We start from the raw sequence: 26,941 nt of genomic DNA on the forward strand, positions 1-26,941 counted from the left end.
TTAGAACTACCGTACTTCCAGGAACACTTGCAACATCAGTCTTGACAATTAAAAACATGTATTTCCCTTTTTTTCATTAAACATTTCCATCCATTCTTTCCTTGACATTCAAACTAAACATCGGACAATGCAGTAGTCTATGCAGAAAATAAAGAAAACAGTTGGCCAGCTCTGCATTTGCACAACTTACATTGTGGAATCTAACATTTACCCTCAGTCATTGCACTCAGTTGAGGCCTACTCAGGGCAGCCTGAAAGCAGCATACTTAATAAATAAAATTCATTGGGTGGGTTTGAGCCAGTCAGTTCAGTGCCTGAAACAAATCACAAAGCAACCAATACAAAGCGCAAAAGACAGTCATGTTTGTGGCTCCCTAAGTGCTTGTACAATATCTGTTCTGTGTGGAGGTGCTTTGCTTTACTTTCTCCTACTAATACATACTACACGCGAAAACTCCAAGGCTCAGGTTGGCACTACCCTTCAAGGTTGTTTTAGGTCAAGGGAAAGAATTTTCATTAAGTTCAAATGAGGCAGCACTTTGCATTTGTTAGTGTTCAAAAATATGATGTAGCATACTCAAGTTACCTCACAAATTATGAATGTGTAAGACCTTAATGTGAGACAGAAGCCTTGCAGTCAGTATGCAATGGAACTATTTATATTCATTTAAAGGCTGACCTTGTTGCCATTTCTACCTAGTTATGTTCGTTGACATTAGCCAATCGAGTTATGTAGCCCGCATGTGGAGAAAACCTAAGCAGAAGTGCCTATACTGTCATTCACAGTGCCAGTCACCTGCAAGTTYAAACATTTACCCCTAATCCTTTCAGTATTATTAAGAGGTTATACAAAAAAACACAGTACAGACTAATACAGATTCAGTACTTCTTCTTGGGTGGACCAGAATCTTGACAAAAGCCATGGTTATTCAGATAGGGTGAGTGTGAGGAGAGGGAGGTTCTTATGACTGGGAGGCTGAGATGGGATGGTCKTCACAGAAGCAGGTTGAAGTCGAGGAGGTCGATGCTGGGGATAGGCTCTCTCCAGTAGTTGAAGGTGGTGTACTCTAACAATTCGGCCTCTTGCTGCTTCCTTTGCTTGGCTAGGGCGGCATTCTGTTTCTTGGTGGCCTTCTTGCTCTTCTTGGTTGGCTTGCTTTTGGTCACACCCAGGTCTTCCAGCTCGGACAGATCCGGGGCGGAGATGGGCTGTCTCCAGTAGAGGAAGGAGTCATACTCGCTGTTTGATTTCACCAGCATTTTTATCTGAATGTAAAAGAGGAATGAGGCCAAATTAAAATGTGATTTTGGGTCATAGCTTGAAATAGATTAGACATAGATACTGCTCTCATCTTAGTCTCTACATATATTTCAACTCCACTTAGTAACCCAGTACTATGTCCCTATAATTTTGAATGGCTCCCTGATATTTTTTCATTCATTCCAAAGGGACCCTATACTGTAGATGCCATGGGTAGGAGATAGCCAGTCAAGCCAAAACGTTCAGGTTAAGATAAATCTATGCCATTACATAAGAACAAGGATTTAAGTAGCTTTTTCTTGAGATGCCGATTTAGGTCAATCCTTGTTGCTCATTTGGACCTAAGTGTTGGCAAACTGAAGCAAACTAGGTTACATAAGCTTTCTGGTGATTGTGTTCTTTGTTCTAAAGCCTAACATGGAAATGCTAGGCCTAGATTGCAATACTGTGGAGTCGCATATTTGTGAACATAACCTGACATAACCTGATTGTAATTGTATCTAATCTTGAAATGTGTGTGTGATATATGCATAATACTTTTTTGAAAATTACTAAGTTAATTGTGACCACATAATTATAGGTTCCCCATGTGTGAATGTGAATTTCCTAAACTAAATGATAAACATAAAAAGCCTAATGTCGTTATACAATAACACGGCCACACACTTCTCTCACAAGTCTGGCTGTGGTTAAACAAATGTAACACTCAAAATTATGTAAAATGCACATAGTGAAAATGGACCACAGAGACAAGATTCTGTTGTTAAAATGCAATTACTGTAGCATGAAATCAACTGTTAAAATGCAATTACTGTAGCATGAAATCAACATTTAGGGTACAAATGACCCCACCCTGTCAGTAGGTTATGACATATTAAATGGGGTAAGAATGATTGTCTATCAGTGGATAAAGGTCCCAGTATCAAGATGCTCTACATAACTGATTTTAAAATTCCCTTTGAACCAATCGTTCTTATCCATTAGGTCCTGCTTTTGTGTAGAACTGTCAAATACTGATTAAGAGCATCAACGGTCTTCAATACCACACCCATTCGGCTACAGAGAAAATTCACCATATGACGTAGCCATATAAAAGCATCATTGATGCCTATAATGGTGCAGTGGTTGACGCCCATTGGGGCTTGAGAAATGACTGGCGATTTCGATTCGGACATCTATCTATTCTTTAATCATGTAAATATAGATTCTCTAATGACATCCCCTTTTTTGACGGCATGTCATCTGTGCGAACGATGGAGACTATTCCAGAAAATGGGTCATGCAGTTCTAAATATATCTGAGATAATGTGCCAAGAATTTACATACAATAAAACATGGCAAAACATTATATAGARAGCATTGACATTCAATTCGGAAGTTACCCGTTTTTTAATTGTGTGCATTTATATATTTTTATGTAAACAAGCTATCTTGCCTTGCTAGCGTAATGGACAAAATTAGGTTATAGGCTATTGTATTTGGTTTCTTTCTTATGCCTATTGGGAAATTGTTAAAAGGGTTAATACTAACATTACTATTAATTACTATTACTATTAAAAAAAATACATCAACTTTCAGTATTGTTAGTTAAAGCATCATGTAATTCTGTATCCACTATCCAGCAAAGGTYCTCTGAAAATAAAATATTATCTTACGTCTTGAGAAATGGTTCTTGGCTGACAAGGTCCTCTGTTTGTCGCAGGATAGGCTCCACTGAGGTATAATAACAATGGCACGCTCGTGCTATGTGGCGATGCTGTAAAATCCTCGCGCACAAGCCAGTTTTTTCAGCACCAGGGACAACCACTCCCACACTCTGTGACGACATTCTGCGCCTGTGTTGGGTTTTTGTCATTTAAAATCAAATAGGCCTACTGTTTTATTAACTAATTATTGTGCATTAAAAAATGTAGTTTCTATTAAATTATGGAAAAAATCTGTACATTTTGCAATAATCTACCAATAAAGATCAAGGCTATAACGACAATGTACTAATAACATTGTGATGTAATATAATTTTAGGCTAATAAAGTTCGACAATTGACTGAAAACGTGGGCTATATCATCATCTGATATTATGAATAGCCCAAATAGCCACAACTTGGATCCATGTTCAGTCCAATACATATGGCTGTTTCATTAGAAAATACATCGGCGACGTTGTGCCCACCGTGAGGTTTCTCTGCTTCCCCAATCAAAAACCCTGGATTAACACCGAGGTTGGCGCTAAACTAAAGAGCAGGGCTACCGCACACAAAACTATCATAGACAACCCTGAGGCTACGGCCGAAGACAGGAATAAGTACAAGAAGGCCAGCTATGACCCCGCAGAGTCAAACGAGCAAAAGGACAATATAGGAATAAGGTGGAATCATATTAAACAGGATCCGACGCCCACCGCATGTGGCAGAGGCTACAGTCCATGACGGATTACAAATGAAGACCAGTGGCGACCCGTTATTCAGGGCAGGTGGGGCTAGCTATATATATATACATATACAGTACCAGTCAAACATTTGGACACACCTACTCATTCCTGGGTTTTTCTTTATTTCTACTATTTTCTACATCGTAGAATAATAGTGAAGACACCCGAACTATGAAATAACACATATGGAATCATGTAGTAACCAAAAAAGTGTTAATCATATCAAAATATATTTTATATTTGAGATTCTTCAAAGTAGCCACACTTTGTCTTGATGASAGCTTTGCACACTCTTGGCATTATAAACCAGKTTCATGAGGTAGTCACCTAGAATGCATTTCAATTAACAGGTATGCCTTGTTAAAAGTACATTTGTGGAATTTCTTTCCTTAATGCCTTTGAGCCAATCAGTTGTGTTGTGACAAGGTAGGGGTGGTATACAGAATATAGCCCTATTTGGTAAAAGACCAAGTCCATATTATGGCAAGAACAGTTGAAATAAGCAAAGAGAAATGACAGTCTACCATTACTTTAAGACATGAAGGTCAGTTGATCRGTAAAATTTCAAGAACTTTTAAAGTTTCTTCAAGTGCAGTCGCCAAAACCATCAAGCGCTATGATGAAACTGGCTTTCATGAGGACRGCCACAGGGAAGTAAGATTCAGTTACCTCTGCTGCAGATGATAAGTTCATTAGAGTTACCAGCTTCAGAAATTGCAGCACAAATAGTTCAAGTAACAGACACATCTCAACATCAACTGTTCAGAGYAGACTGCGTGAATCAGGCCTTCATGGTCGAATTGCTGCAAAGAAACAACTACTAAAGGACACCAATAATAAGAAGAGACTTGCTTGGGCCAAGAAACACGAGCAATTGACATTAGACCGGTGGAAATCTTTTTGGTCTGATTAGTCCAAATGTGAGATTTTTGGTTCCGACCACCGTGTCTTTGTGAGACGCAGAGTAGGTGAACGGATGATCTCCACATGTGTGGTTCCAACTGCGAAGCATGGAGGAAGAGGTGTGATGTGTGGGGGTGCTTTGTTGATGACACTGTCAGTGGTTTATTTAGAATTCAAGGCACACTTAAGCAGCATGGCTAGCACAGCATTCTGTACTTAGTGGAACTATCATTTGTTTTTCAACAGGACAATGACCCAACACACCACCAGGCTGTGTAAGGGCTATTTGACCAAGAAGGAGAGTGATGGAGTGCTGCATCAGATGACTTGGCCTCCACAATTACCCGACCTCAACCCAATTGAGATGGTTTGGGATGAGTTGGACTGCAGAGTGAAGGAAAAGCAGCCAACAAGTGCTCCGCATATGTGGGAACTCCTTTACCTGGAAATGCATTCCAGGTAAAGCTGATTGAGAAAATGCCAAGAATGTGCGAAGCTGTCATCAAGGTAAAGGGTGGCTACTTTGAAAAATCGAAAATATATTTTGATTAGTTTAACACTTTTTTGGTTACTACATGATTRCATATGTGTTATTTCATAGGTTTGATGTRTTCACTATTATTGTACAATGTAGAAAATAATAAAAATAAAGAAAAACTCTGAGTAGGTGTGTCCAAACTTTTAACTGGTACTGTATATATTTATTTTTTGCCTGTTTTGCATGTTCTTTTGGTATTAAAACATATCAGTTTGCAAACAATATATATATATATTGCTTTCTTGAGTAAGACGGCTCCAAAATACAGGTGTTTAAGCCTAGCTCAGTGCTTTCTGTGGTGGTGGGGCAACCAGCGGAAAATACAGAGCGTAGGTGTTGGTAATGTTCTCTAGATGCACCGTGATTGGCTCAGTGTTCTGTTACTCATGGGGACACTATGTCACCGCAAAATCTACAAGGACTTTGTTGACCAAGTTTTTTATTTATACATTTTTCAAGCACCTTGGGTACATTTTTTCTCCCCAATTTCGTGGTATCCAATTGGTAGTTACAGTCTTGTCTCATCGCTGCAACTCCCGTACGGACTCGGGAGAGATGAAGGTCAAGAGCCGTGCGTCCTCTGAAACACAACCCAACCAAGCCGCACTGCTTCTTGACACAATGCCCACTTAACATGGAAGCCAGCTGCACCAATGTGTCGGAGGAAACATCGTACACCTGGCGACCGTGTCAGCATGCACTGCGCCCGGCCCGGCACAGGAGTCACTAGTGAGCGATGGGACAAGGACATCCCTGCCGGCCAAACCCTCCCCTAACCCAGACGATGCTGGGCCAATTGTTCGCCGCCCCGTGGGTCTCCCGGTCGCGGCCGGCTACGAGACAGAGCCTGGACTCGAACCCAGAGTCTCTAGTGGCACAGCTAGCACTGCGATGTAGTGCCTTAGACCACTGCGTCACTCGGGAGGCCTTGTTGACAAAGTTTGATGACAAAATGTGCTCATGAAATGTGCCTCCTTCCTGTTCAAGTGAGCCCAGCACAACAAGGTGAGTCCAAAAATGTTTTTTATGCTGCTGCATAAATGATGTAATATGCCAAGGAGATATGTATAATGTAGCTAAGAAAGTAATACTAAGTGTATGTTTTGTAGTAAGCTGTTAGTAGTAGCCCATGTGCCTCACCCTAATAATTTGGTCCCTTTTCCCCTAATAATTCAGCCTACTGTTCTGACTTGGTCGTGCACATGTAGCCTATAGCCTGTTTTAGAGAAATATCATCATCAAATATTGTAAGAGCTTTCATTGTCTGCTTATATGCCCCCTTTATTTATCTTACTGTTCTGACTTTATGTACAGGGAGAATACTGTAAGAACGGCCCATGTTCTGAAGTATGTCGCTGTACATTTCAAAAGTGCTGAAGAAATAGTTATATTGACTACGTCCGTTCTAGCTCGTTCATTAATGTCTTAATCGAAATTACGGATTAGCTCTTATCCGCTCGTCATCCCCTTATGCCATAGTTTGCACATCTCAATTGTCAYTAGAAACCACATTTGTTTCAGCATGTTAGCCATATCAGCTATGTTTTTTTAAAGGCAGTAAATGAGGCTGAATTAACTGTTTCTCTACCAGACTTCGTTATATGAATCGGACCAAGGCGCAGCGTGGTATGCGTACATTCTTTATTATATGAATAATGAACACAGAACAAACTAACCAAACCGTGAAGCTATACAAAAGAGTGCTGACAGGCAACTACACATAGAAAAGAACCCACAAACCCCAAAGGGAAAATGGCTACCTAAATATGATCCCCAATCAGAGACAACGATAAACAGCTGCCTCTGATTGGGAACCATATCAGGCCACCATAGACCTAAAAAATCACCTAGACCTACAAAAACCCTAGACATACAAAAAACCCTAGACAATACAAAACTAACCCACCCTAGTCACACCCTGACCTAAATAAAATATAAAGAAAACAGAGATATCTCTGTTTCTGCTGATAGACAGGTGTAGCGGTGGTAAAGTGTTGGGACTGTTGTTGGGACTCTGCTGTTGGGACAGCTTTAAGTAGGCTCTAACAGTTTGTGGGCACCGTTTGTCACCGTTATAGTGAAATTAATGTATTGTTTAGTGTTGTGTTGTGTAGTGGCTTGCTGGCATGGATAAAAATGTTTTGGGGGAGATTGCCCCAACGCAGAACGGCTGACAGGCATATTCACAGTAATGTTCAACCTCTCCTTGTCCCAGTCTGTAATCCCCACATGTTTTAAGATGACCACAATCATTCCTGTTCCTAAGAACGCCAAGGCATCTTGCCACAATGATTACCGCCCTGTAGCACTCACTTCTGTAATCATGAAGTGCTTTGAGAGGCCGGTTATGGCACACATTAACTCCACCATCCCAGCCACCCTAGACCCACTCTAATTTGCATACTGCCCCAACAGATCCATAGACGATGCAATCTCAATTGTTCTCCACACTGCCCTCGCACACCCAGATAGGAGGAATACCTATTGTGAGAATGCTGTTTATTGACTACAGTATTCAACACCATTATCCCCTCCAAGCTCGCCACCAAGCTTAGGACTTTGGTTCCTGACAGGCCAACCCCAGGTGGTGAGGGTTGGCAACATCCCCTCCAGCGCGCTGACGCTTAACACAGGGGCCCCACAGGGGTGTGTGCTTAGTCCCATCATGTACTCCCTATTCATCCACGACTGTGTGGCCATGTACGACTCCAACACCATTATCAAGCTCGCAGTGGAGCAGGTAGACAGCTTCAAGTTCCTCTGTGTCCAAATCACAAAAGACTTAAAATGGTCCAAACACACACGCAAAGTCGTGAAGAAGGTGCAACAGTCCCTCTTCCTCCTCTGTAGGTTGAAAAAGTTTGGCATGGACCCTCAAATCCTGAAAAGGTTCTACAGCTGTACCATTGAGAGCGTATTGACTGGCTGCATTACTGCTTGGTATGGCAATAGCACTGCCTTCYATCGCATTGCGCTACAGAGGGTTGTGCGGACAGCCCAGTACATCACTGGGGCCGAGCTCCCTGCCATCCAGGACCTCTATATCAGGCGGTATGAAAAGAAGGCCCGGYAAATCGTCCCCAACCACCCAAGCCATAGACTATTTTCTCTGCTACCACACGACAAAAGGTACCAGTGCATCAATTCTGACACCAAGAGGCTCTTYAACAGCTTCCATCCCCAAGCAATACGGTTGATAAAGAGCTACACGGACTGAGTTTACCTTGTATCTTTATTGACATTTTATTTCAATGTTTGCATTGTCTATGCACACTCACAGGGCACTAGACACACATGTACTCACTCCATTTGCTCATTCACACATAATATGCACATACATTTATACTGACTCTACACACCCACACACCCACTCACATGCAAGCTGCTGCTACTCTGTTTATGTTATATACAGTTGCATAGTCCCCTTACCCCTATATATATCTACATCCATCACTCCAGTATCCCTGTACATGTCAATTTGGTATTGGAACTGACTTTTTTTTTTAAATCCTGTATATAATATTCTTACTTATGTAATTGTGTATTTCATATTCTTATTTCTCGTGTTTTTATTCTCCTAGTAATACACTGCTATTGCATCATTGGGTTTTGAGTTTGCAAGAAAGGCATTTCACTGTACTTGTGCATGTGACATAAAAACTTGAAACTTGGATTGCGTACTAAGAGTAGGTCTATACCTGCAATTTCCCTGTAGGTGGCAGTGTTGACTGTATGATGACGCGGGGTTTAATTAATCTCACTTCAAATCGCGTCTATGTCCATAAGGGGTGCTGTTTGACTTTACCGGCAAAATAAGCTTTTGAAAAAATATTTTAAAACATTTCAATTTCCTGATTGAACAACTTAGAACCACACCTCAAAAAACGAGAATCAGCATAAGTGTGGTTGGTGCTATACGTTGGTGTTTGAAAAGGCATTCAGCGAATAATTTTGCTACTGGATATCGACACTGTTTGGGTACATTTAAGAACGGAGGTAAGTTAGCTATTGAGACTTTCTTCTTCATGTAGGCTAGCTTACTAGCTAATTCTGTAAATGAAAGGGGGTACGTGGTCATTGTTACAATGTTTCTCTTACTGAGAAGGCTTAGAGTTGGCCAAACCCAGAGACAATTGTGTTACGTTGTCTAGAATCTAAATGTCCCTGCACTTTGACATTTTCAACATTGATTAATTTAAATGTTTTATGCTTTAAAGGAAACGACCAGATTCTATCAAACTCGAAGTCATTACTATTTGGTTAAATAATGCTTAGCCTATCGTGCTACATAAAGGTAGGCTATGTAATGTATTTTGTGGCTATTCCCTTGGAAATGGCTTGCTGGAGTGTGATCTGTCAGGTGTAAATCAAACACTTGTTTGAGTAGTTCTAGCCCAAGATTAGCGTACTAAACTCTGTGTTGAAGMTCAGACACTTCATAAACCGCGGAGTTTAGTCCGCTAGCCCAAGTGTCTACCATTGCTACTTAAGGTCGAAAGGATATTGTGTTATTTTCAGAGGTAGATTGGCTCTAGCAGCCAAAAACTCAATCTGAAGTGAATCTTTTCTCAATTGTGAAACGGTTCTAGAAACATGAAGCCCTTTACTTTCATATCACATCCAAAATAATTTCACAAATGTAACATAAACACTGTTTTTAACCGGCTTTAATACAGTTGCAACAGGCAGTATGTCAGAGTTACACCAGCGTTTCGCAAACTCGGTGTACGTTTTGGTTTTTGCTGTAACCACTACACAGCTGACTCAAAACGTGTTGATATTTGAATCAGCTGTATAGTCCTAGGGCAAAAACCAAAACGTGCACTATGGGGGTTCCAGGGACCAATTTTGMGGAAAACCCGGCGTTACAAACAGGTGTTCAGAGCATGCTAGATAGAGGGACCACCTGTGCTAACTAACTGTCTTCTGTAAACACGCGCTGTAACCTGGGAGATATGGTCATGTGGGAACGCAAACCCTGTAAAGTTTTCTCAATTGAACATGTAGTTAAAAAAGATATATTTATAGCCGACATGAAAGATGAAGTCATTATCCTTCCAAAATAGTAACGCAAGGGATGCGTGATAATGTTCAGACCCAGCGTCAGGGCTCTTAACAAAACTCCCCCATACAGAAGATGTCTTCATCCAATGACAGGAATAATTCAAGCCCTCTCTTTATCATGTTTAATTAAATGTTATGTTGTGTATATACTGAACAAAAATATAAACGTAACATGCAACAATTTCAAAGATTTGACTGAGTTACAGTTCATATAAGGATTTCAGTCACTTTAAATAAATGCATTAGGCCAAAATCTATGGATTTCACATGACTGGGAATGCAGATTTGCATCTGTTGGTCACAGATGCCTAAAAAAAAAAAGTAGGCGAGTAGAACCAGTCAGTATCTGGTGTGACCACCATTTGCCTCATGCAGCACCACATACCTCCTTCACATAGACTTGATCAGGCTGTTGATTGTGGCCTGTGGAATGTTGCCCCACTCCTCTTCAATGGCTGTGTGAAGTTGCTGGATATTGGCGGGAACTGGAAAACGCTGTCATACATGTCGATCCAGAACATCCCAACATGCTCAATGGGTGACATGTCTGGTGAGTATGCAGGCCATGGAAGAACTGGGACATTTTCAGCTTCCAGGAGTTGTGTACAGATCCTTGCAACATGGGGCTATGCATTATCATGCTGAAACATGAGGTGATGGCGGCAGATGAATGGCACGACAATGGGCCTCAGGATCTCGTCATGGTATCTCTGTCCATTCAAATTGCCATCAATAAAATGCAATTGTGTTCGTTTTCCGTATCTTATGCCTGCCCATACCATAACCACACCGGCACACTGTTCACAACGTTGACATCAGCAAACCGCTCTGGTGGACATTCCTGCAGTCAGCATGCCAATTGCATGCTTCTTCAACATCTGTGCCGTTGTGTGACAAAACTGCACATTTTAGAGTGACCTTTTATTGTCCCCGGCACAAGGTGCACCTGTGTAATGATCATGCTGTTTAATCAGCCTCTTGATATGCCACACCTATCAGGTGGATTGATTATCTTGGCAAAGGATAATGCTCACTAACAGGGATGTAAACAAATTTATGCACTACATTTTAGATAAATACTATTTTTGTGCGTATGGTACATTTCTGAGATCTTTTATTTCAGTMCAAGAAAKCTGGGACAAACACTTTACATGTGTATATATTTTTTAGTGTACCTTTTTTTAAACTTTAAAGTAATAACAATATGTTCCCTCAAGATACTGTGTGTATTCATTTCCTCTAAGAGACGAGAGAGCTGGACAAATTACATAGCCTGTTTATGACTTGATTTCTTATTTTTTCGCAGATCCAAATTAGAGGTCTAAAACATTCAGGGAAGTCAGGCTGGCGACAGTGGCTCAGTCAGTTGAATGCATTGGGTAAAGTAAGCCATTGTGGTCTATTTTCAGGAGGGCATAGTTTTGGGATGAGACTGTAAATGGTCTTGTACTCCCTCAGACTGTTGCTTCTCCTCTATGGGAAAGCCCATTGGTCAGGGATGGATTTGGCTCCTCTTCAATACTGTGTGCTCCAACCTCAATGTTGAGGTCTTCAGCTTGATAATATTGTAGCCAACCCTGGTCTCTGGCATGAAAACAAAACCCCATACACCACGGCCGGCCCGCTCATTAGGCAGGGTTAGGCACCACCTATGTTGGCAGATTGATGAGGGTGGCATTTTCTGAGCTAAACTGACCAAGACGCACCACCAACAACAACACAACTTCACATAATTCTGCCCTGAAACAGTGGCAATTTCTCTCAACCAGTGGCATAAGAGCTTTTTAGGTGAGCGTTGATGCCGCCATGTGATGATCAGTGCCCACTTTGTCAAAGGCAGGGGCACAAAATATTTTGCTTYTCCATTCCCAGCGCGCCTCTCCAGGGTGCTGTTCGAGAGACTCATCCCTGTGAGTCAAAGAAATTCTTTGTCATAAATCATGTAGCAGAATTAGGATATGGTAGAAAGCGTGTGGCCTTTTCTGTAGCCTACAGGCTGGAGATGCAATGTAATGAGACAGACTTTTTACATCATGCAAGTTTCTTTGATCAAATAGCTTAACCTCAATGGCGCCCAATCAAATAAAAAATTTGCTGTAATATTAAGAAAAAACATATTCTAAAAACAGGACAGGTCAAAGTAAAAGAGACAATCACAACTGTTGTCCAGGAGTTTCACCCCATTGTCATGATCAGCGGTCTCAAGTTTTATCCGTCAACTCTTGACAAGCTGATCATAGCGAAAAATAAAATTGTTCTGCCTTTCCTGCTGTGTAAATYCATTGCAAATAGGCTCACYATAACTCCTTATTGAAGTTGGGCAGCTGATATTCAAATCAAATGTATTTATATAGCCCTTACATCAGCTGATATCTCAAAGTGCTGTATAGAAACCCTGTATTCAGGACTTGAATAGCTAAATTGATTAGTCACAGGAATCAGGACTAATAAAGCCAATGCAACGGCCTGTTTCACAAATGGTGGACCTACCACTTGGATGGGCATTCATAAAATTCCATTGCCAGCGACATGGTAGGCTACACCCCAGTAAGCACYAGCCGACATCTTTTGGATGGCTATTTTTGGTTCTGTCCAGATCGGAAGTCTTTTTGTGTATTACAAATGTTAGGCTTACCACAGATGGGCATTCATAAAATTTCAGGCAACACTGTAGGCTACACCTTAGTAAGCATGCACTAACGTCTTTTTTTTTTTTTGCAGTCTGTTTGGTTCAGATTTGGTGCGTTCCAGAACGGCCTTGATTTCAACAGACGTAGYTTTTTGGCCCGGACCAAATCTGAACCAATCATAGACGTCTATGATTTATTTTCAACTTTCATTCAGAACCCCAAATGTTCCTCACTTCTACGTCCCCCCCTGTGCTTTAAATACTCACAAGTCTGGGCCGTGCSTTCTGATGGCCTCACAGCCGCCATCCCATTTCTGACACCAATGTAGCAACGCCTGGGCAAGGAAGCCAACCTGGGTTGCTGGAGTGAAAGGTAAACACCCTACGCATCGTGCCAATATGAGAAACCCATCCCATCCTGTAAAAATCTCTTCATCAAGCCATGTTTATTCTCWGCGTTTTACTCTTTCTCAGATCTCTAGTTTACCTTAGGGTTGGGTGGTAAATTAGATTCATTTGATTTCCGCAGTGGCGCGAGCATTGTAAGCCAAGGATTAAACAAAAAATAAATGAATAATAATTAAATTGGGACACACAAAACAATTGAGGCAGCAGGGATTTTGATACAGGAGGGGATTGAATAAAATGTTATTGGTCGCATACACATTTAGCAGATGTTATCGCGGGTGTAGCGAAATGCTTGTGTTCCTAGCTTCAACAGTGAGGTTATCTAACAATACACACCTAAAAAAAAAAAAAAATCTACATATATTTTATATAACACTTTTTTTGGTTACTACATGATTCCATAAATGTTATTTCATAGTTTTAAAGAAAAACCCTTGAATGAGTGGGTGTGTCCAAACTTTTGACTGGTACTGTATGTGTGCAGGGCCAGGGGAATTCTATCTTTTAGTTTGTTAGGGTTTTCAGTTCATGTCTGAGGTGGTTAGAACAGCCAACATGTGCAGCTGAGCCTGGCATGTGGGGAGTGTACTTTACCCCTGCTAGTGTGGAACTCTGTGGAGTAACCTATGACCCGTGACACGCAGGGGGGTTGATAATTCCGATAAAGATAGCAGGAAATGTCAAACTAGCTGTATTGAGTCATGGAAGTGTCYAATCCCATTGTGACATTAACTGCGTTCTTTCCTGTACATTTMACTTTGTACTTGTTGTGGATAGGAGCAACTTTAATCTTTATTAATTTCTTTCTTTTAAAGGACACCCCAGTGTACACTGCCACATTAGTGACCTAAGTAGTGGGGGTGAAGAGGTTCCTATACTGTAAGCAAAAGGTCCATGTATACATTGACCATACTTAATCTTTCATGAGGAGAGTCACTTTGGAGACCTATTTCAGTAAGCCTACCTGTAAGTCATTCTGGGAGCACAGGACACTATGTAAACTCCTGTTATGGACTAATGGTTCTCTTCCCCATTTTAATTTGGGATTGATGCGTAGTTGCACACAACAGATGATGTGGAAAATGGACACTAGACCTCTCAGACCTGAAAACATCTGAATAACTTGATTTTGAAGAGACCTATCTTCACCAACTATATAAATGTAGGCCTACCTGCTTTTCATCTAATGCCAGGCAGGAATCACTACACTGATGCTTTTCTCGATTTAACGCAACCGTACTAAAGACCTCAGTTCCAATACAATTCTAAACACCTGAACCATTCATCAAATCGTGGATGGCAGTGCACTGGATTCCGTGAAAGATCTATGTTGTCCTCAAGCTGTTGCTTGACAACTYATGTCTGCAATGTTWMTTTTTTTTWACCCCCTTTTCTCACCAATTGTTAGTAATTACTATCTTGTCTCATCGCTACAACTCCCGTACGTGCTCGGGAGAGACGAAGGTCGAAAGCCATGCGTCCTCAAACACAACCCAACCAAGCTGCACTGCTTCTTAACACAGCGCGCCTCCAACCCGGAAGCCAGCCGCACCAATGTGTCGGAGGAAACAGTGGTCTCCTAGCTACCTTGGTTAGCGCGCACTGCACCCGGCCCGCCACAGGAGTCGCTGGTGCGCGATGAGACAAGGATATCCCTACCGGCCTAACCCGGACGACGCTAGGCCAATTGTGCGTCGCCCCACGGACCTCCCGGTCGCGGCCGGCTGCGACAGAGCCTGGGCGCGAYCCCAGAGTCTCTGGTGGCACAGCTAGCGCTGCGATGCAGTGCCCTAGACCACTGCGCCACCCTTGTGTCTGCAATTTTTAAATGTGCCATTAACCAGTTGTAAAGTATTTTTTTAAACCAGATCCCATGAAAAGGCCTCATTGTAATTCCTGCGTTAGAGACCACTCCCCTCCTTTTCCTCTCGCCTTTTAACAGTGAGCCACTGACCCACATCCAAGATTTCACCCAGTTGYTAGGTAGGTAGCTTGCAGGACTATTGCATTAGCAAACAAACGATTATAGTATAGGTGTGTAACTATTGAGCATGTCATTGAATAACTGTGACCATTGAGGGGGGCACTCTGCAGTTGCTACATACATTTTTGGATATGTACCCATTGATTCWTGAGGAATATAACTTCTAAATATCTCATGAGCTTAGTTCAACTATTGTACCACATTAGAACCCAAAATATAAGCTTGTTTTACTCCAATGTTTGTAAACTAAGTAAATGTAAACAAATGCTGTATAGCCTTTTTAAAACACAGCTAAAACTATGATGTTGATGTCATGGATGCTCCGCGTATGAATTTGAGTGGTTACACTTCTTCAGCCCCARCCCTCCGCCTTTTACAGAAACCGTGGCGGTGAAACGCTTTGTTTATTGTTTTGACTGCAGCTTGCCTCGTTAATCTCTAACAAGGGTATCAGAACATCTTAATCTCAACATTGTTGTTGCTGAACGATCTCATTGAATGATTTTGAGATGCGAGGATAACAACCAGTGTACGAATCTTAAGGTTCCACTATCTTTTCCAGCTCACATATAATAATGCTGTTAGATCTGGCTCTATTAATTGGGCATCACGTTAGGTTACTCTCTACTAGTCTAGGTCAGAGGCGTTGTCTTGTCTATAGTGCGACCCGGCACCTTGTCCTTTTGAGGGAACAGGGCTTGGTATTATGAGTCCATGTCAACAGGGAGACTTCCATGGAAATTATTATATTTTGTGGGGGGGGGGGGGGCTTTGGTGGGTTGTATGAGCGTCTGTGAGCTGGTCTTTAGTCAGGGTTGAACGTCATTTTCATCAATATCTCTGATCACATTACCTCTTGTCTGTGTTGCTTCTCAATTCATAAATCCCAGTAAGTTATAGCCATTATGTCTTTCAAATGCAACCTCTATGATGGTAGCCGTGGATGTTTTATATACATGTGCTGTTCATTCTGGCTATTTGGAAAAGAGGGCTGCAATGAAATGTGTTTTGCCACATCTCTTACAGGGGGAGTCTGTTAGCATGTCTATGGAATTTTTAGCCACGTCAGTGTTTGGTGAGTTAGCAGGAAGTGTCGTCACTGTCAGCCTACCCATGGGGATATGAAATMAACAAACACATGTTGAGACAATACGTTTTGCTAACTGCCTTAGAATGGTCAAGTTGATGCCTTGTATAAAAACATATCGTCTTGAAGATACATTTTTATAAATTCCCCCCCTTCAAGAGAAGAAAAGCTGGGTTAGGTAACAAACCTGACAATTGGACTCATGATGCATCACATGCTGTCTGCTACTTGTAGCTACATTGTGGTGTTTGAATAAGGTTAGTCTCACAGTMCTTCTTTGTCATCCTTCTTGTTTTGGCTTTTCTGCCTGTTCAGCATAGATAACAGGGAAGCCTCAGCAGCACTGAGGATCATGTGAAATCTGGACGGARACAGGAGTCCAGTGAGTGAGGGCAGGAGGATTCCATTATTTGTGTTGGCAATATACAAACTTGTGAGTTCTCACTCTGTCGATGCAAAGATACACATGCATCCAAAGAAGGTTGCTGGATGGTTTTGGCKCAAAGAAGAGGTGTTGTCTCAAGGGATCCTGACAGGGTGAGCTATTAAACTGTCAACCTTTTTTGTACTGTCTGAGGAACCACCTTGCCCATTTAATAATAAGACAAAAAGTTGGGTGGGGAAAAAATCCCTGTTGGGGAACCAGAGCGATTCTTCCCTGTTCCCACGGGGTAGCCTGTAGTAGTTGAACAAATAAACAGCTGTGGCCTAAGAAGATATGCAAAATATAGCACCATCTTATCAAGGTCTRTCCAGCACTTCAACAGATGAGTCTCCAGTAGTAATTCAACAACTGGACTGTCACTCTTCTGAAGAGGGTTCGTTTTGCTCATCGTTCGTTGCTCTTCAGGGGAAACCTCAAATTAGAGAGAGACTGCCCCAGGTCTCTGGAAAGCCGGTTTATTCCTACAAGATGATGAGCATGGCGTCAGAGACCAGATGAGCCCAAAGCGGGAGTTTCCGTTAATCCTTACCTCACCGGACAAGTATTTCAACTGCCCCTAGTCTGTCCCTACCCCCACCCTCTGTTTTTTTTGTGCTATGAATCATGGGGAACTTGGTCATGAGGTTACTCTCCTCTAAATAGTGTACCACAGGAGATATTCCGAGCCCCAGTGCTGTCCTGAAGACAGTTCTAGCCCTCTTTCCGAGTACTGTGTTCTCACACTGCTGTGTGTCCTCACTATAATCCCTTTTTTAAGTGTACCTGCTCTGGGGTGAAACGGTAAGAGGTCAACGCGGAGAGAAGTTAGACCCAGACTTTGCCTGAGCAAGGCTGGCTCGGCTAGTGGCTCAACTCTACAGACGCCTGTGTCCTATTTGACTTGTGCCAGCCTGTAAGGCCTGGCCWTTGTGACGTAATGATGGGCCAGTGTTTTTGGCACTGCCTGCCTGCCTTGCCATCCATCCACACCCCTTATATCGTCATAAGTCTGTGTACAGACTTCCACTTCATCCCAGTAAGCCATGGGGCATGAGAACCGTCTCTACACCCACTGACCAGCCCGTCTTGCAACCCTGATGTCTTTACCGTACACCAGTCTACTAGCTCTCTGACTGCCCTGATGACTGTTAACCAAATAGCCTTTAGTAAGGGAACTATATAGTGAGTGTGTCAGGCTGGTAGCTTACKTGTTAAAKCCGCTGTGATGCRCAAATGCCAGCAATCTGCTTGTGCWATCAAGTGACCCACTCTGTGTGGTGCCTTTAGGTTTACTCTTACTTAGTTCTGGAAAATAACAGCTATGTGCTAATTTTAACGTCTTAAGGAGGTWATTTCTACAGTATRTTTGTATCGGGTTTGAGAGAGCATAGGCTTGACCTTGTTCTTGTGAAAAGGTGTGTGAGAGKGACTCCACCACACACATTCCTAAACAGTTTCCTCACACAGCCTCTGGGCACGATATAGCGGAGCTGGAGGAGAGCCATGTCATTATGAAAAGTTTAATCAAACGATCGGCAGCGGGCCCAAAGTAAACTAAAGTCCAAGCACAGTAGTGGAAAACAACCTGGCGGTAACCACGGCGCCGCTACTCTCCCCTATTTGACCTAGATGTTTTATGTGAATGTGTTATGTAGGCTGTTTAAAAAGAAAACATTTAATTTGTAGTTCTGTCTTTGAGCTGTTCTTGTCTTAATGTTCTGTTTTGTGTGGATCTTAGGAAGAGTAGCTGCTGCATTCGCAACAGATAATGGGGATCCTAATAAAAAATACCAAAAAGCCGCAGCTCTAATTTGCCTTAACGGCTCATCAGTGACGACCTTAAAAGCATGGCYATAAACCAAAGACGACACTAAGTAGTATAAACCAAACTTTATGAAGGCAGAAATGTTCTTGGCAGAACTTTCTTTCACACTGCAAAGAGGTCATATAAATGGCTTCAGAGATGGTGCTCCAGAGTGTTATCATTTTGGCTTCTTCGTGTGACTTAGCAAGGCTGGAACTGGGACGAGATGYGAACAACCTAGAGGCGAAAGGAGGATGCTTGGTCATTGCTGTTMCAGATGTTTTTTCACCCTTGGAATGACTTTCTCATGTCTAATGTGCTTGTCACTTGTTTGTAAAGCTATGTGTTAGACGTGTTATGCATGTTTGTGTGGCCATCCGTGTCTGATCAAACCTTCCGTTATGTCGGAACTTGGAACAGAAGATGGGGCCACTGTGGTCAGACCACAAACCCTTGAGTCTTAGAACTGGGGGACGGGGCAATGTGAGTCAATGTGTCATCATCGGCACTCATGAAGCAGACTTACTCACGAAGAATTGCAACATTTTAAAACAGTGCAAGCAAAACACTGTTCAAGACAAGATGCTGGTTTGGGCAGAATCCAGTAAGAAGTATGCTGCTACACCTGCATCGCTTGCGCTTTGGGGTTTTAGGCTGGATTTCTGTACAGCATTTTGAGATATCAGCTGATGTAAGAAGGGCTTCATAAATACATTTGATTTGCTACCTTAGGGGGTTAGGCTTGCAGTYATATGTTGGCTAAAAATAAAATGAACAACTAGTAGGACTATGTTCACATTACATTGGCTATTATTTTTAATAAACTCCTGTCTCAACAGATTAAACCCTACGGACTTTAATCTGACTGGATACCGAAGAAGGATCAAGACACCGGGAGGCTTGAGCGAATCAGGACCTGACCTTTGGGGCGGAGGGTTTGGGGATTGACCAACTTTGGCTATCTGATGCAAGGGATCTGGATGCATCAGGACTATCCCAAGATTGAGGGTCACAGAGGCTACCTGTCTTCACCAGCCTGCAGGGCGGCGACAGAGAGCAGGGCGCTGAACCGGCAGAACCGGCGGAGCCCAGGAATGAGCGAGTTCTGGCACAAGATGGGCTGCTGCGTGGTGGCCAAACCCCCACCGGTGAGTCTGGGCCAGCTGCCCCTTATTTACTCATGTAGAGGTATAAAATACCCACTACTCTAACGTTCTTTGTCAGGTTTCACAAAATTCCTCATCTAATAGATGTATTTGACTATGAAGTTTACTCCCCAAGCTTGCGCTATATTAGATCCTGGCCAATTCTATTCAACCCTCTCTTGCCAAGTTCCAAAGAGGTTGTTAGAGGTCCCTGGCAAGTCTCTTGTAGCCAAAGGCAAGGTTTGGGCATCCCAGGCAGCCAAGCATGCTTACTCTGACCACACACAAGAACTTAGTGTTTTTGGCTGTTGCATTCAACACACAGTTATCAGAGTTTTATTGATAGGTACAGAGGCCCAATCAAGGGAGTCCTAAATGCATGCTTAGAACAGCCAAAAGTGAAACACTCCCCAACGATCTATTTACCCATTATTTTTTTACGCCACGATGTTACGAGGGACCCTTTTTAAATGCATCAAAGTCCAATAAATCTGTTGGCAAAGGCCAATGTATTTATGGTGTTTTTCAGACTCCATCTGCATTCACTTACAGGCTGATATCTTTAAACGGGGGMTTTATAGCTTGCAGTTTAGAGGCATCCACATCATGAGCGATATCTTGAGAGTGCCATCTTTTGATTTGTTATTTCACGCGCACTATACTTAGGGTGAATGCCAGTCATTAATATTCACTGACCATGTGACCCATATTTATAACTTTGACCGGGCATAGTTGCGTCCAACAGTAATGTAAGCATCACAATATGGGGACGGACTGTATTGAAAACATGTCCTTACTATCTTACATTCTAGTCTGATGTTGATTTAATGACGCTAACGACTGAATCGATCTGTCCAGGGAACTATAATGCCTGGACCGAGAGTAGCTTAGCGTCGTCAGGTGTTTCAAAGCAAAACATTTCATGGAATCCTGGCGAGCATTACAGGGGTGAATAGAGGTCCTTTTTGATGACCGAACATATCAGTGTTTCGCCGGAGAGTGGAAGAACTTCCCTTTAGCTCTCCAGAAGCGACTGCTGACCCTTGACCTCAGGGCGGCACCCTTTCCTGGCCCAGATTTTGCAGGGAGAGTTGTGTAACGGCGGGTTGTGTCCATCCGTTCCCACTCGTCAACAATGAACCCGGGGGCCCAGGAGAGGGGAAGGGGACTGGGCCCAGGAGAGGGGAAGGGGACTGGGCCCAGGAGAAAGGAAGGGGACTGGGCCACTGTCCCGTGGGATGGCTTTTTCCCTTCCTCTTTTCTTATTTATTTTTAGGGCCTGTGTTCTATTGTTGAGGGAGGACTGTACAGTTATGCCGCTTTAAATAAATACATGCAAGGATTTACATGGTGGAACTGTTTCGAGAGAATAGGGGCTTGTGTGGCATGTCATTTTTTTTGAATATTACTGTATTGCGACCCTTCTTACTGATGCTCTCATGAGATGTTGGGTCTGCCTAACTTCCTGTATGTCAGTCATGTAATTGCTACCCACTTTTCTAAGCACAGGCTATGCCAAATGGTTGCTATTACACACACTGAAGGCCTCCTAAAATAAGTTGCTAAGCGACGGTTTCTCTTTTGCAGCACACGCAGCTGACCAATTAGCTAGACRTTCCATCAATCAGCCACTGGATAGRATACCTCCCATTAAGCAACATTATAGTGCGGGCTTATTTCTGAYTTTGGTATGACTCATGGCTGCCACTTGAGTGGATGCCAACCAGCTGGGCATTTGGTTAGGTTTGGTATGCCTTTTTTTAATGTTTTCAAGGGCTGTTTGGACTGAAGTACCAAACAGCAAAGTGTTTTAAGTTMTAATCGATTGCCGTATTGATACTCGGAAGTTGGTCTACACAGTGAGGCTCCTACTTGATCGTCAATGTCAATAGAGCCAAGAAAAGTATAGGGTTACCTTATTTGGTCGCATATGTTGTTTGAGTTCAATTCCTGGCATCTTACGTTGCTAGGTGTTCACTGATTCAATATGCCTGCTGAAATGGTCATGAGGTTGTCTTTCCYAGTCTGTGGGAATGACTGCTTTCCTCTGTCATGCCAATGTAGCAACAAGAATGGTCGGTAAGATGCCTGATTCATTGGGTATGTAGGCATGCTCCAACAGATCCTCCGAATTCAAGATGACGTCAAGAAGAYAAGACYCARACAGTGGTCTACCTTGTTTTTGTTACATGACTAGCTCATAGGATACAGGGTTCAACGTTTGGTCAGCAGCACAATTTTGTTTAGATGTAAGCATCGGTCAAAGTTGCTTATGTAACACTTAAAATGGCTTAAGGTCTATATYCTGGTCAATGGCATCTGCCAGCCTGCATCAGGAGATGATCAACTAACAATAGAGTGGACAATTAAAAAGCCTTCATTTTTTTTATGGCTTATGCATAGCAAGAACATTTTATTTAATATTCTAAGCCATCACATTTTTTTWGTTTTTTATTAAAAATCCTCTACGTGACTACTTCTGCAAGTTTTCTTTGCACAGAGGCTTTTTTGACATTGTTTACTCTCCAGCATCAACTTCTGTTTGTTCTATAGTATTTCATCCCATGATCAATAGACCACCTCATGGTTTACACCTATAACCAAATAAGCGTTCCTCTCCTGTGTCTCTAATAATATAAGCTGCTTATTTGGAGACAAAATGTCGATCATAGTTCGATTAAGTGCATGTTTATGTTGTAATTTTAGAGCATCTTCTGAATTAAAATCTAATTTCGCTTTCATTTTTGGTTGCACAGCTGCTGTGCTATGCAGTTGCCTCGCCATATTTTAATTACTATAGGTCGCTGGCCACTGACCTCCTGACGTTTTGCATTTGTTTCAGAAGAAGAAGAGGAGGAAGATTGACTGCAGCATGATCGGAGAGCCGACGAACTTTATGCACCTCACACACATTGGCTCTGGGGAGATGGCGGAAGGTTTGCCGCCGGTATGTAMAAGGTTTTGGCTACTTTCATAAAGACCATCCTTTTACACATTTTGTAATCAGTGTTTTAGAAGAATGATWGGTCAGTCTGTAATCTTGACAGATAAATCTCTGACAATTGCTGTTGGGCTGCTCATAGTGAGTACTATTATTTGGTCTTTGCGTTATACTTGCATTGCATGTCAAATTCATTTTTTTAAACTGTTATTTCAACACTTGGATCAAGTCTGGAAGATATTGCGTAAAATATAATATAATATAACCTATAATATAACCTATAAAACCAGGGAATTGGTATTGTCCAGAGGTTTTCTTTGGACAAAAATMTATACAAAAACACTGATGCTTTCATACATGAACTGCTACACTAGTCCCACCCCCATTCGTTGGCTAACTGGCCCATCGCCAGCCAGCCACCTGCAGCCTCACTTTTGAACAAGGCTCAGCCTGTGGAAGTGGTCCTGTGAAACACTGAAATGGACCCCCTCCCTACCACTTCATGATGTTCCCTACACCCTGTTGCTCAGTCCCTCTTCCCTCCCTGGGAGTGATTCCAGAGGGCACACAGAGAAGGGACAGTGACAGGGGACACAGCTGGGAAGGCCTTGGCTGCTAAATGAAAGGCCCCCTCTGTGTCCTGRAACGCTGGTAGAGGATTCCCCCAATCATCTAGCACAGCAACCTAAAACAAGAGCTCCTTTCTGTGCCTGTTAAAGGGGAACTCAGACATCCCACTGAAAACCAAGTAAACGCACCAGTGATCAAGTCTTGTTTACTTAGCATTGACAACCTTAATGAGCTTTAATGCCGAATGAGAGACGTATACGTTTTGTGTTTACACTAAGCCGGTGACTCCATTGCCAACCATGACTAACCCTTATAATGATACAAAGCCCATTAATTGGAGTCAATTCACTGGAACAGTGTAAATAGGCGTGGTATACAAACACTGCTGCCTTTTTTGTTTAAGCAGAATTATTACATAACACTTCCATAACACCATTACGAAACGTCTGTCTGTGTAATCTTGACACTGCCTCTCCTTCTGCGCCGTCAGTATCCCGACCTACAGGTCTGTTTTGAGTTTTCATGCACAGTGTTCTAGTGTTGCAAAGTTAGTTAGCGTTTCCACATACCCACCTCTAGTTTATCCATCAACCGCTAGGGATTGTAGGGCTACAGCGTGTTCCCATTCGGCATATGAAATATCAACATGTCACACCATTTGTGAGTGAGCAAAGGGCACTTACTTAGCAACCACAGTTTTCGTTGTATAATCCAGCTGCAGGTGGAATGACTCAAGGTATCTTTAATAACACTGACTGGTCCATAATACCAGAAAACGGGTAATCTTGTCAATGTCCTCTGTTCTTGCTGGTTGACGCTCCACTGTATTTGACATAACTACCAGGGAGTGATGTTAGTGTGACTGCCATGTTGCTCTTGTCCCCCATGCAGTCAGGGTCAGTCCAGGAACAGATGAGGTCCAAAGGACCCAGCACCAATGGCAGAAGCAGCCTCTTATAGCCAGTAAGTACCATCTATATACTCACTCTTTAGATCACACTGTTTTAGGGGTTAAATAAATATGTCCAGCTGAAAGTGTTAATCTTAATTAGTTTATTTTAGATTGGGGAATTGTTTGTCAAGCAGTATGAAAGGGAGAGCCATCCATTAATATCCCAATCTTTTGTTCTTCCAAATGACGACGATGAACTACTAGCCTGAGTTCTTGTAAAACTTTTTTTAAACACCTGACTGCATACTCTGTGGATTTAAGTATTTAAAAAAAAATAAAAAATTGTATCTGAAGATATTCTTCAGTGTTACTTTTTATTCAGAAACTACTGCTCTCCAATGACKATGTTTTGTTTGCGGTTTCAGACATATGGACCAATCCAAGGAATCGACGTGAGCTCCTCATTTCCCCTTTCCTCGGACCCAGCCTCAAGCCAACTTTCATGGACCAACTCTGCATATTGCACTTAGGCCCACAATGACCACCGCAAATGGCACAATAAATAAAAAAATAAAGAAGACTTAATTTCCCAGAATCCCTTTCATCCCCCATCATCCAGTTTCGAATGGAACATGACTCTTGCCTTGAAGCGGGAAAGTACCCTGGATTCTCACTCAGCACTGGGGACTGGACGGGACTGTGTGTGGGCTTTTCGTAGGTATTTGTTACACTTCAGGCTGCTGGCGGATACAGATTTTCCCATTTGCCTCTGTCTCAAGCAAGGGATTGTCCGAACATTTCATATTTCACCAACAAGAGCGTCTCACAAGTGTGATACTGCTCTTTCAATAACGCAAGCAAAAGTTTTCTTTGTTCTTGACACGAAGTGGCGTGCTTTTGTGCCCTTTTAAAAGTGTTGTCTGTAATGATTATAATGCCTTATAAGTAGTGAATGGTGGAAACTGAGCCCATCTGTTTCCTATAGTGCCATGACAAGCAGGCAGTTTTCATATGTATTGCTAAAGTGCAGTGGTCAAATTGTTATTTAGGTTTTGGAAGCAAAGTTGCTCAACTGACAAGCAGGATGTGGCATCACCCCTGGCTCCACCCGCTACTTGTCTGGAGTAGTTTAAGATCCAATCTTAGCAGCACTGTAGACATACAGGGTGGGAGTGGTCACTTGTAGGCCTACTTTGCTAATGTTTTGGCACTTTGCCTGTTTCACGTGGAGGATTCTTAAAGTTTTCCAGTCTTTCTCACACATTCCACCATTAGTCACTCAGTCTTCCTTACAAATGCACACCAAGGTTCTCATAGACAACCCTRTCATATATACTTCTACCTTAAGTGTTATTTCCAAAGTTATGCCTTTATATATTAGGCGCTTTTTTTTTACCATGCGTGCTTTAACACCAGCACATCTGAACACTGGATAGRGCTGGCAGGTAGCCAGCGGTGGTTAGAGCGTTGGGGCAGTAACCGAAAGATCGCTGGTTCAAATACCCGAGCAGACGAGGTGAAAAATGTATCGATGTCCCTTGCTCATAGGCACTGTACTATGGCTGACCCTGTAAAACAACACATTTCACTGCACCTATCCGGTGTACGTGACAAAAAAATATAAAAACCATTACCTTCTGTAGTGTCCCATAGACTCACTTTTTGGCGTTTTAAACAAGTTTGTATGGGGTAGTAGTCTTCTTGCGCAATCCACTTGTAAGCGTTTGAWAGCTGAATGTAAGATGCAGTAACTAATCTTGATCGTTTGCCTTCATCTAAAAACTCATCTAGCTGGACTGTTAGTTCAGCAGGTTTATGACACCAACATCTCAAATGTATCAAACTATGGCAACTTGGCCTTGGTTCTCCTGTTGCACAGTGTTCGTCTTAGAATTGGCCCCTGCCAGTCTAAGCTGAGACATGCTCGTTCACTTTTTAGCTATTCTGAAAGGTGACCTTATGGGCTTTCTGTTTCAATGGCAATCTACAGTTCAGGTTAGAGGAAACGGCAAAGCCTATAATACTACGGTGAGAAAGTGATGTCTGATTTTGCTTTCTGTTTTTTTTTCAATTTATCAAGTTATTTTGCCTCATTACCGGTAAATGGACCTGCTGTTGTCATTGTATTCAATATTACATTTAGAAGCATGCCTACCACAGTTCAGGCAAACARTTGCCGTATGAGAGAGTAATTTTTATTATTTGTTTTACAACTATCCTCATTTTTTTGTCAGCTGTGGCGCTGGGTTTTTAGTTTTTTAGTTTTTTAAAGTTTTGTTTTAAGATTTCTTATCTCTGACTGAAGAGATTCCAGGATGCAATGTACGTGCTTTCTTTTTCAMTTGCACTGTTTTCCTGGGTCTCCCTCTTTTGTTTTAATTGCACATGTGTTCCACAGTCATCCTATGTGGACAGATGTGTGATAGTAGAGGAAGTATTTCAACTGCCGCAAATCTYTGTGTTTTCTCCGCTTCTGGGCTTTTTCCCTCCTGAAAATACAGTCTATTTTATGTATCCATGTGTGTTTCTTGTGTTTGTTTACTTGAAAGTGCCATTTACTTTGAAGGGGCACATCCTCCAGAGGTTTATTTATTTATTTGACCTTTTTTTATTTAACCAGGCAAGTCAGTTAAGAACAAATTCTTATTTATACACAAGTGCATATGAAAAATAAATGTTCCCCAATTCTGAAAGAGGGTAGCCCTGAGTGAAAAGTTTGGGAACCCCTGATTTAGGGAATAATATGCAGACAAATTATACCCAGTTTGATAAGTCAGCAATACTTTGAGTTCAGGGAAATCAAACATTTCAAGTGTTTAATTAGTCTTCAGACCCAGATTGACAGCAGAAATCTGTAAACGAA

At 42.2% G+C, this 26,941-nt stretch overlaps 2 protein-coding genes across 4 annotated transcripts; one reads left to right on the plus strand and one right to left on the minus strand.

Moving 5' to 3' along the window:
- Positions 1 to 291: 291 nt before the first annotated feature.
- Positions 292 to 3,084, minus strand: LOC111956153 (protein AF1q-like). Its single transcript, XM_023976601.2, has 2 exons — positions 2,917 to 3,084; positions 292 to 1,266 (listed from the first exon to the last, which is right to left on the minus strand). The coding sequence occupies exon 2, from the start codon at positions 1,258 to 1,260 to the stop codon at positions 994 to 996; it is 267 nt and encodes an 88-aa protein (XP_023832369.1). The 5' UTR covers positions 1,261 to 1,266; positions 2,917 to 3,084; the 3' UTR covers positions 292 to 993.
- Positions 3,085 to 8,934: 5,850 nt separating this feature from the next.
- Positions 8,935 to 26,592, plus strand: LOC111955884 (CDC42 small effector protein 1). Of its 3 annotated transcripts, none has more exons than XM_070436323.1 (5): positions 8,935 to 9,126; positions 19,370 to 19,678; positions 22,521 to 22,622; positions 24,078 to 24,149; positions 24,504 to 26,592. In XM_070436323.1, the coding sequence occupies exons 2-4, from the start codon at positions 19,496 to 19,498 to the stop codon at positions 24,144 to 24,146; spliced, it is 354 nt and encodes a 117-aa protein (XP_070292424.1). In that variant the 5' UTR covers positions 8,935 to 9,126; positions 19,370 to 19,495; the 3' UTR covers positions 24,147 to 24,149; positions 24,504 to 26,592. The 3 variants fall into 3 exon arrangements, with proteins under 3 accessions (XP_070292424.1, XP_023832002.1, XP_023832004.1); XM_023976234.2 differs by having other exon boundaries at positions 8,940 to 9,126; positions 22,518 to 22,622; XM_023976236.2 differs by lacking the exon at positions 8,935 to 9,126 and adding an exon at positions 16,729 to 16,839 and having other exon boundaries at positions 22,518 to 22,622.
- The last annotated feature ends 349 nt before the right edge of the window (positions 26,593 to 26,941 follow it).

The sequence above is a fragment of the Salvelinus sp. IW2-2015 genome, linkage group LG31, assembly GCF_002910315.2.
Source record: "Salvelinus sp. IW2-2015 linkage group LG31, ASM291031v2, whole genome shotgun sequence".
Lineage (NCBI taxonomy): Eukaryota > Metazoa > Chordata > Actinopteri > Salmoniformes > Salmonidae > Salvelinus > Salvelinus sp. IW2-2015.

Coding starts and splice junctions, on each gene's coding strand:
- LOC111956153 (XM_023976601.2), bottom strand. CDS start 1,260: ATGCTGGTGAAATCAAACAGCGAGTATGACTCCTTCCTCTACTGGAGA.
- LOC111955884 (XM_023976234.2), top strand. CDS start 19,496: ATGCAAGGGATCTGGATGCATCAGGACTATCCCAAGATTGAGGGTCAC. Junction 19,679..22,517: donor TGGTGGCCAAACCCCCACCG/GTGAGTCTGGGC, acceptor CATTTGTTTCAG/AAGAAGAAGAGGAGGAAGAT.